This window comes from Centroberyx affinis, unplaced genomic scaffold (assembly GCF_046629955.1).
Source record: "Centroberyx affinis isolate AG114_WGS23_722 - 3 ecotype Tasmania unplaced genomic scaffold, CSIRO-AGI_Caff_v1 ptg000824l_1, whole genome shotgun sequence".
NCBI classification, from domain to species: domain Eukaryota; kingdom Metazoa; phylum Chordata; class Actinopteri; order Beryciformes; family Berycidae; genus Centroberyx; species Centroberyx affinis.
The window spans coordinates 568124-578092 of NW_027279424.1; the positions used below are offsets into that span (position 1 = coordinate 568124).

The 9969-nt window shown below is 40.6% G+C and overlaps 1 protein-coding gene across 2 annotated transcripts; it reads left to right on the forward strand.

Annotated features, from left to right (window-relative positions):
* The first annotated feature begins 1467 nt into the window (after positions 1–1467).
* LOC139645113 (nuclear transcription factor Y subunit alpha-like) lies at positions 1468–9585 on the forward strand. 2 transcript variants are annotated; one of them, XM_071520725.1, is made up of 8 exons: positions 1468–1570; positions 2483–2577; positions 3439–3582; positions 5241–5372; positions 5768–5873; positions 6005–6150; positions 6305–6484; positions 7047–9585. In XM_071520725.1, exons 2-8 carry the CDS (start codon positions 2503–2505, stop codon positions 7248–7250), a joined length of 987 nt encoding a protein of 328 aa, XP_071376826.1. In that variant the 5' UTR covers positions 1468–1570; positions 2483–2502; the 3' UTR covers positions 7251–9585. The 2 variants fall into 2 exon arrangements, with proteins under 2 accessions (XP_071376826.1, XP_071376827.1); XM_071520726.1 differs by having other exon boundaries at positions 6008–6150; positions 7047–9584.
* The last annotated feature ends 384 nt before the right edge of the window (positions 9586–9969 follow it).

Below are 9969 nucleotides of genomic sequence, written 5' to 3' on the forward strand. Positions count from 1 at the left end.
ATGAATGTGAATATCCATTTATGACATCAGGCAGCATACACAAAACAGGAGCATCTGCATCATAATTGTTTTTACTAATTTAAAGACATTTATAGTTCTTACAATGTTATCAGTAGTTGTGGTTCCCCGGTGGTGGAACGAGTTGCCAAACTCCATTCGATCCGCAGAATCCCTCTCTATCCTTAAGAAAAGGCTAAAGACCCAGCTCTTTAGCGAATACCTCCTTTCATAAAAAAAATTTAAAAAAAAATTAAAAAATTTGATGCACTCTATGCATTACCTCATAGCACTGCCTCGTAGCACTCCCTCGTAGCACCTATGTCCTGTTGGACCAGAACTTAGCTCTATAGCACTTACTCTCGTTGTTCTCTCCTATCTAGAAACTTGCTTGTGTTGTATGCAAATCTCATGTGTAAGTCGCTTTGGATAAAAGCGTCTGCCAAATGTGAAATTGTAATTGTAATTGTAATTATCAGTAGGCTATCTTACTAAGACCTTAAACTGTTTGGCTGAATCAAATAAGCCTTTTGCACACATAAAGGTATGAATGTGAGACACTCTCAGAAGAGAAGCAGTCTAGTTAACACTCAACTCTCTTAGATTTTTTTGTAGAATAAGTGGTCCCTTAATGTATTTTGTGCTGATAATGAAAAGCTGGTTGCATGACACGTACTTTGTTTATTTCCATAGTGAAAATAGTTTAACTTCCCTCAACTTTATAAAGCATTCTCCTCTGCCTAAAAAGAAGTCAGGCTCTTCTTTTTCCAAAGAGGCCACTTTCTGTCCACTATTATCTTCCAATAATGGACAAAGTGACGGTGATGTCACCTCTTGATATTATACTGGCCCATTTGAAGCCTGGGAAGAGGGATTTCTTCGTGCCAACTGGTGCCTTTTTCACAGTCTGTGCCAACATGTAATTTTGGAGCCAGAGTTTGTGCAGTAGAGTAATGAATGCTTATTGTTTACATTTGGGGAAAATTAAATGAAGAAAATGATCAAATATATAATGTGTCTTCAAAAATAATGTTAAACATACTGAGAATTTACTCTGATGCCCCAAAACACACCGAATGAAACGCCCACTGACAACTTTTGACAGAGCAAAACGACTCAAAGTGAAGTGGCTGTGCTTGGGCTGTATATTGACGCTGCTAGGCAAGAACAAGATTATGCAGACGCAAATAAATGCTTGTATACACTGAAATGAATGCAAATATCTTTCTGTTGGCACAATTATATAAAAAAAAAATCAGCATAACGAGAGAAGAAATTAAATTAGTTACTGTGACAGTAACATCTTGTAGAAAAAAAATACTGACTTTATATTTCAACACAGAGTATATAAAGGTGGGTGGAGTTTCAAGTTGTTCTCTCCCAGGACTTCCGCATTGGCTTCAAAAGCCAATTGTTTTGCCCTTTAAGTGAAACCTCTCGTTCTGCCTGGATACTCTCTGGCCCGCGAGTTGCTTGCGTTCACTTTTTACTGCGGACCGAGCGCGTGGTGATTGGACTCATCGGTGGTCGTTGGAGCCAATCAGGACCGGGCGGCACAGAAACAAACAAAACGGTGAGCGGTGAAAATAGTAAAGAAGTCTATTAAAAAGTCGCGAAACGGTTACTTTTCTCTCTTCAATGTAATGTAAAGATCAGGCCAGTAACTTCAGCGGGCCAAGTCTCCCTGCTTGGCCACTCCCAGTTTGTCAGGTAAAATGAGCGAGATTAGCAAAACAGTACAGTTGCAAGTTAGCATCTAAGGTTAGCTAACATGAGGTAACCAATGACCTGTTTGTAGCTGACGTTAATTGTATGTCGTGTGCAATTCACAGATATGTCCACCTTGACATTAAAGGGACTAGAAACATTAATAAGATGGTAATGCAATCCCTACGAAAGAGTAAGGTATCGGTGTTTGCTTGTCGTTCATCAGCAATAAATGCATAATGCGTGAGACAAAGAAGAGCCACAGCATGAGCGCATGTTGGCCCCGTCGTTTTCTACTTATCAGAAGAAAAGAGGCCTAAGTTTTTTGAACTATCTTATCACATACTACGAACGTAAACAAGCTTTTATTTAGCTTCATAATCGATGTAAAACTAATTTTAACGTCTCAGGCATTTCCAGAGTTCATTCAGAGATCAAAGTATCAATTAATTCGATGATAAAAAGATCCCGATCACATCCCCATTTTCTGTCACAGGGAAACGTTTTGTGTGTAGCCTATTTGAATAAGGGACTGACAATGAAAACTACATGAAAAAGATGACAGTGTGGTCTGTGGTGGTCATTCAGATTCAGACTCACCACCTTCTTAATTTCATTGTGCACAATGCAAACTAACTTCACATTAGACTGTGTTGCAGGGAGAAGTTGTCCCTAATGTGGATGTTTCGTTATGTCAAGGGTGTGGCTGGGAAGTTCATCCTATTGGTAAAGAAAGGAAACGTCAGCCTACACTAATGTGCCACCATGTACTCCGCAGAGCCTAAAAGTGCAGTGAGCATGGAGCAGTACACCACAGTGGCTGCCACCACAGGGGAGCAGATGGTGCAGACGGTCAATGGGCACATCCAACAGGTAATGGTTTAATGAGGGCTTGTTACATGTCTGGGTGCTTTTTCTCACTGCCGAGCTACATTTGACTGAACTGTTCCTGTCCTTGAACTGAACCTGACCTGGTTACTCTTCCCCTTCTTGTTGCTGGAACGTCTGGGAAGGACGATACAGATCAGAACCACAGTGAAAATTGTAAACGTGGTGTGAAGTGACTTAGAAATGGACATACCTGTCTTCACATTTTATGTCCAAGGTGCGGTGACAGCAGTGGAATTAAAGCCGGAGCCTCCTGTCTGTGGCCAACAGATTCAGGCACTCTAGGTATTAGCTGAGTTGCGTATCCTGTACCCAGAACCCAGATAAATTTCTGTCTCATCTGCACGAACCATCAACACAAATTCATTTACTGCTTTATGTGTTGATGTTAGCTGGCTTCCTACCAGTTTGTGCTGTGTTGTTTGTATTGTGCTCACCATCTGAGATTCTGCTCAACTCGATCCAGATCGCTGCGACTCTGAAGCTGTCCCACAGGTGGTGCAGCTATACCACAAAATCAGTGCTGTTCATACAAGTTGGGAGATTTACACAGCTTGTGTGTTTGTCAACTGTATGAATACCACTAGAAATTGGAATGTGATTGTAGGTCTAGGCTTACAATACTGTAGGCTTAAACCTACTGTCAGATGTGGTATGCATTGTTTTATTGTTTTGTACACTGTGGTTGCATGGAGGCTGAAGATGCTGTGATGCATGGTGGATTTGTCATTCGAGCATTGTCCATTGCCATTGTTGCGGGTCCTGACATTTTGGAAATAAGCCCCTTGGTTCCCCCCTTGACCTCTCCTTATACTTTCTGTCTGTTCTACATTCTGTTATTCCAAGGTTCAGGGTCAGCCCCTGATGGTGCAGGTGAGCGGGGGACAGCTCATCACTTCTGCAGGACAGCCCTTAATGGTGCAGGCAATGGGGGGCCAGGGGCAGAGCATCATGCGGGTACCTGTGTCTGGAGCTCAGGGCCTCCAACAGGTAAGTGGATTGGCCTGTGTAACTACAGTATACTGGCAGAAACTGCAGAACTGTCCTCATTTTACAGGATATTGCTGGCAATGGGTTTCATTTGATAGTAGAGATGATATGGAATCAGTTGCATGGCCATTTTTAGATTCAGGCACGAACAGACCTTAATGTGTTTTATTGCCAGAACAGAAGTGGTTTTCACTGACTTGACATGCATTTGGTTTAGATACTTCTGGACTATGGAATCCAAAACTAAGATAATCAAGGACTAAACAAACTCAGATATGGGAGGTTTTTCAAAATACCAAATTGACTTGGACATTATACTATTTTGTGCTTCAGTGGAACTTGAGTGAGATATAAAAATCAGCCAATCATAGAAACTGGTATAGTAATTTGATTCAGAGCTGGCACTTTACTTTAATGGTTTTCCATTAAGTCCTTATTTTGTGAATTAGTTGCTATAAAGTTTTTCTGCAAAATTGAACTAGACATTTCCAAACTAGCCTTAAATTAGGGCTGTGAACTCTGATTTGACTTAGACATGATTTTAAAAGGGCTAAGACTAGACTTAAAGGGTAACTTTGGTATTTTTCAACCTGGACCCTATTTTCCCATGTTTTTGTGTCTAAGTAACTAAAGGGGACAACAATTTTTTAAATTGATCCAGTATTGAGCGAGATCGCTTCAGCTGGCAGCCGCGAAACAAGCTGCAATGTAATCCGACGGGGAAAATGCGAACCATCAATGTACGTCCACTAAAAGTGCTTGTTTTTGCCACTGACAGGCCCAGATTGTTATTATAAGTGTCTGACAACATGATGGAAAGGACCCTACAGAGAAATTAAACATTTTTTTACCTTTCGCTTGATCCGGTCTGTGTGTAACCAAGTCTCGCGAGAGTTGAGTTGTTGGAGGAAGTCAACTGTGGAAATGTGAGTGAGAGTTGGAGAGAGGAGTGCCGGGAGGAGTTTATTGTGTTGGAGTACAGAAATTGTAGCTTAGTGTTATCTAAAAGATTTTCTATGTCATGGCTGAATATTTAGCTGATTTCGATAATGTGGATGAGGCCTTTGAATTCGATGGCCGCCCGTATTTATTTGAGCCAGAGTATACGGATGAAGCGAGACTTGGTTACACACAGACTGGATCAAGCAAAAGGTAAAGAAAAACGTTTCATTTCTCTGTAGGGTCCTTTCCATCATGTTGTCAGACACTTATAATAACAATCTGAGCCTGTCAGTGGCAAAAACAAGCACTTTTAGCGGACGTACATTGACGGTGCACATTTGCCCCTCGGATTACATTGCAGCCCGTTAAGCGGCTGCCGGCTGAAGCGATCTCGCTTAATACTGGACCAGCTTCAAAAATTGTTGTCCCCTTTAGTCACTTAGACACAAAAAGATGGGAAAATAGGGTCCAGGTTGAAAAATACCAAAGTTACCCTTTAATCCATACTTATGCAAATTATTCTTAATGTTTTCTAGCCAATAGGGACCCGTTATTAACATGTGAAGACACTGTATATTTAATAATCAGTAGTTTTTATTTATTAGGCCTATATCTTTATCTGCAACCTCTTCGTTGCTGCTGCTCCTACCAAATTTCCACTTGGGGATCAATTTTAAGTCTTGACAGTTCTGGTCATTACTGCTCCTCTGATTCAGATCCAGCTGGTGCAGCCAGGTCAGATCCAGATTCAGGGGGGTCAGACGCTTCAGGTCCAAGGTCCACAGGGCCAGACACAGCAGATTATCATCCAGCAGCCCCAAACCGCTTTGACAGCTGGACCGAACCAGGTGCAGTGGACACACAAAACACTGTACATGTGTACACACACATCAACAATGACTGTGAAGTTGATTTTTAAGTCGCATTTAAAAATAGTAATAAAGAGAAACTACACAAGTAAGTGGTGGCTGTTTGTGGAGATTCAGTGACTTGAAATCCTTTCTTTTATAGGTTTTGAAATGCTTCTGGTATGGAATGTCTGGGAAGCTGCTGTATTATTTAGTATGCAGCATGTCACTGTAGCATTAATATTTAACATGTAAGACAGAAAAAGTGGTCAGCAGTCGCTAAGATGTTGTGGCTTTTTTTTCTCTCTCTCTCTCTCCCCATGCTTCTCCATTCATCAGTCCCAGAGTTTGGGAGACGCTGCTGTGTAGTAATGGTTTCTGAAAATTGTTTGCAGGGTCAGCAGCACATTGCTCTGCAGGGGCATCAGGTGGCTCAGACTGCAGATGGACAGACTATCGTATACCAGCCAGTCAATGCAGATAGTTCTGTTCTCCAGCAAGGTAACCTGCCTGTCAGGTGTTAAAATAAACGTTTTAGGCTGTAAATTGTAAATAAAAGAGAGCATTTTAAGAATTCAATGCTGAAACAGAGTGCCTGTGCTGACTGACTTGCATAAATGCTCTTTCTCCAGCAGGCATGATAACCATCCCTGCCTCCAGTCTGACAGGTGCTCAGATATTACAGACTGGCACCAACAACAACACAAACAACAACGGACAGGGCGCAGTGACTGTTGCTCTGCCTGGTAACATGGTCAGCACAGGTGGCATGGTTATGGTAAGTGAGATAAGATTGGGTCCAAGAACTCGTGTGCATCTGCAGCACCCCCTTGAAAACGACATCTCGACATCTCATCTTATCCTACTAACTAAATACAGTTCATGTGTCTATTTTCATGCATTTGTTTGACACTTGTATGTTTGTGAATAAGATGGTTCCAGGTGGTGGCACCGTGCCCTCCGTGCAGAGGATACCTCTGCCTGGGGCGGTCACCGAGATGATGGAGGAGGAGCCCCTGTATGTCAACGCTAAGCAGTATAACCGCATCCTGAAGAGACGACAGGCCCGCGCCAAGTTAGAGGCTGAGGGCAAAATCCCCAAAGAAAGACGGGTGAGTGGATATGTGATAAAATTGTGTAAGATGGTCTACATTTTACAAGATAAGACAATTCAGAGTAGTAGAAGGCCAGATTTGCACTCTGTGTATGATCCACATCATTGTCTTTGGTGACAGCATGTAGGAATGTGTCCCTCCACCAAGTATATTCATAATTATTCAAGACAGAGCCTTCAAAACCAAAACGCAAAATGCTCAGTGAGGACAAAAATTAAAGGCTTGGAGCATTGGTGGGCATGCAGGATATTGCCGTGTTCTGGCTGTAATGTTAACTTCTTTGTTTTGCAGTAAAAAACACATGTATTACTCACCAATCAGAGCAACCACTAGCGCAAAAATATGTTTTCTGTGAGGCCACTATGCTAATTTTTGCGGGAGGTACATGTTGTATTGCAGCTGGCCCCTGTGACCTACAGATTTCTGCCCATTTGACCTACAGATTTCTGCCCATTTGTGCCTCTGTGCAGCTTTTGATGGTAATAAATTGATGCTAAGTAACAGTGAGAGATGTGTATGACTCAGGAATATTTAACAGTTCTTGTGGGTCATCCCTCAGAAATACCTTCACGAGTCAAGGCACCTCCATGCCAAGAAGAGGAAGAGGGGCGATGGCGGACGCTTCTTCTCGCCAAAGGAAAGTGAGGAGATGCCCCTGGGCATGCAGGTCAGGGAGGTATCAGGCATTCTCAAACCAGACGACATCATAGAATTCAAAATTAACTCTCAGTGGGACCCCAGCTCTGCTCCATCTCTTGGATGAGCATAAAACATTTTCAACTCTTGCTTTGTTATCACTTTGTCCCATCTTCTTCCTGGACTTTATAAGCTTTGTCTTTTATGCTACCTCATCATTTTGTATCCAAGATGAATATTGTTTTATTTTTTCTTTAATATTTTGAATTCAGCTTGTTTCATAGGGGCATATTTTAAAGCTTTTTGAATCTTTGTTTAGTATAAATACTTACATTTTACAACCGCTATGCCAAACTCCACTGACGGCTAAACCCTGATTTTCAAGGTCAGTTTGTACTGTCTCCATTTACGAGCTCTTGCTGTCATTTCATCCATAAACCTTTTACTGAGCATCATCTAAGTGTTGAATATCAATGACATCTCCATGTTGCTCCATTTTGTTTGTACCTTGATGTCAGTGCATCATATTGGGGGGTAATGTTTTGCTGCATATTTCTTTATTCACGTCTCTTAATTTGTGTAATATCAATCTCCAACATGAACATGTTTACTTGAGTCTTTTTTTTTTTTTTTTTATATGGAACACATTCGACCTGCGTCCAGAAAAAGCTAGAGGCAAAAGTTACACACATGCAGTATCAGATAAATCCTTAAAGTGGTAATCCGCAACATTCTTTTTTCTATTATTATTTTGGTGACATATTGGGTGCCAATTGGTTTTTGCTGTGGTGTTTCTGCACTGCACTTCCCAGAGATCACTTGTCAATCAAAGCATTTTGTGGCCAATACTGTGACGTTTTTCCTTGGATTTTCTGTTGATGCAGTTTGAGTCTCTGTAGGTACTGGCCGTTTCTTTGCTCAGCAATGGTGGCTATCGCTGCTCATGCTAACTACCAAGTTCTTCTGTGTAAACCGCTGTTGCTGCTATCTGGTAATGTAAAATACATCACTTCCTGAGCATTAGGTGTTGTGCCAAAATTTGTATTTCTCTAAAAATGTGATTCCCCGGTGGTGTGTCCTCGTTTTGTCCTCTTTGTGTGTCTGTTGTTTTGCCACTGCACAAGGAAATTATCATGGGGGAGTTGTGCTTATTAAATGACAAGTAGGTTAATGTATAGCCTGGCAACTTCCTTGTAGAATTAATGGACACTTATGGTTTGAGATTATAAGATCACAAATAAACAAAGTGATTGCCATTCATTGAGGCAACTCGGTAGGTTACTTTTGGTAGGTAGGTCTTACTTTCATTCTTTGTAAGCCTAAGAAATGTTTTGAAAATATTGCTTTAGTGTTTACAAAGCCAATGATAGGAAAACAATCAACAAAAATCTGTGTTATTAACTGGTGAAGACGCACCGCCAGGGGAGACACATTTTTTAGGGAACACAAATATTGGCACAACACCGGAAACAGCTACCTGACACTGGGTGTTTAGAACAGCAAATGGAAAAAATGTAACAACTTTCATGAGCTTGCTATAGGTTGAATCAGTATTGTGTCATATCGATCAGCGATAGAGCGTAGCAAAATGAAAAATTATTTATATGAAAATGTTGCGGATCATTACTTTTTTGCATTGAATGTCAGCTGTTATATTTATGTTCATGCAATGCATTGAAAAGATGAGAAGGCAAATTACACGCCACACTGTACATAATGGAGGTTGTTGTGTAATTCTGTTTGGATTGTTTTGATTCTGTTGCCTTGCGAGACTATGGATTTGTATTTTTTTTTTCACTCTTAGCCATTATTTTGTGCGTTAAATAAGCATTGTCTCTTTATAATATATAATAAGAAAATGTTTACAAGTTGATTTAGTGTCACATTTATTCAGCCTGCCTTTTGTATACCAACATTAACACAAGTCTTCATGGCCCTTGTGCTCATCAGTGGATGTTGACAAGACAGGGACATTCGCTGCAACATGAAGGTACTGAGGAAGCTGTTCAGCAGATAATCTGTGCATCCTAACTTCAGCTGCACTGTGTGTGTGTGTGTGTGTGTGTAGATCTGTTTGGCACGATCAGGTGTTTCAAAACTAGGTTTACATTGTTATATACTTTATTAACACTCACTGTATTAAATATTTTTCAGGTACAGTTATTATTTACTGAATATTGGATTTATTTTTTTTAAATGACTAAATAAGCAAAAAATTACTAAAATTACACAGCATTTGTTTTTCATTCAAAAGTTGTACACCTACTTTTGAAACCTACTTTTTTTTGTGCCAGATCTGTTCTGTTTCATTCCCTAGGACGGCATGGTAGACTTGGACAGATATGCCATTTTGTTCCTTTCTAAGTAATTAAGTAAAACTTTATTTATATAGCACCTTTCAAAACAGTTACAAAGTGCTTCACAAAGTATAAAATATAACAGGAAGGAAAAATAAAACAAACAGGACAGGGGCAAAAAAACAATCAGAACAGAAAAACTTAAAAACAAATCACCACAACAGAAACAACAAGAGGCTACTGAGTGGAATGAAATGCCTGTTTAAACAATAGTTTTCAAGTGGGCCTTAAATAAAATGACAGAGTTTGCTAATTTTAGAGACTGGAGGAGTTTGTTCCCTTGCGTTGAGTAGGAGCCGCGACAGCAAAGGTACGAGCGCCTTTGGACACCAGCCAACTAAAAGATCTTAGAGATTTTACTGAATTATATGGGTGCAGCAGCTCAGTTATATAACTGGGTGTGAGACCATGCAAAGCCTTATATGTGTTAAGTAAAATGCATCACTCTGTAGCTATGGAAAAAGAACAGGTGCACCTTCTGGAGATGGC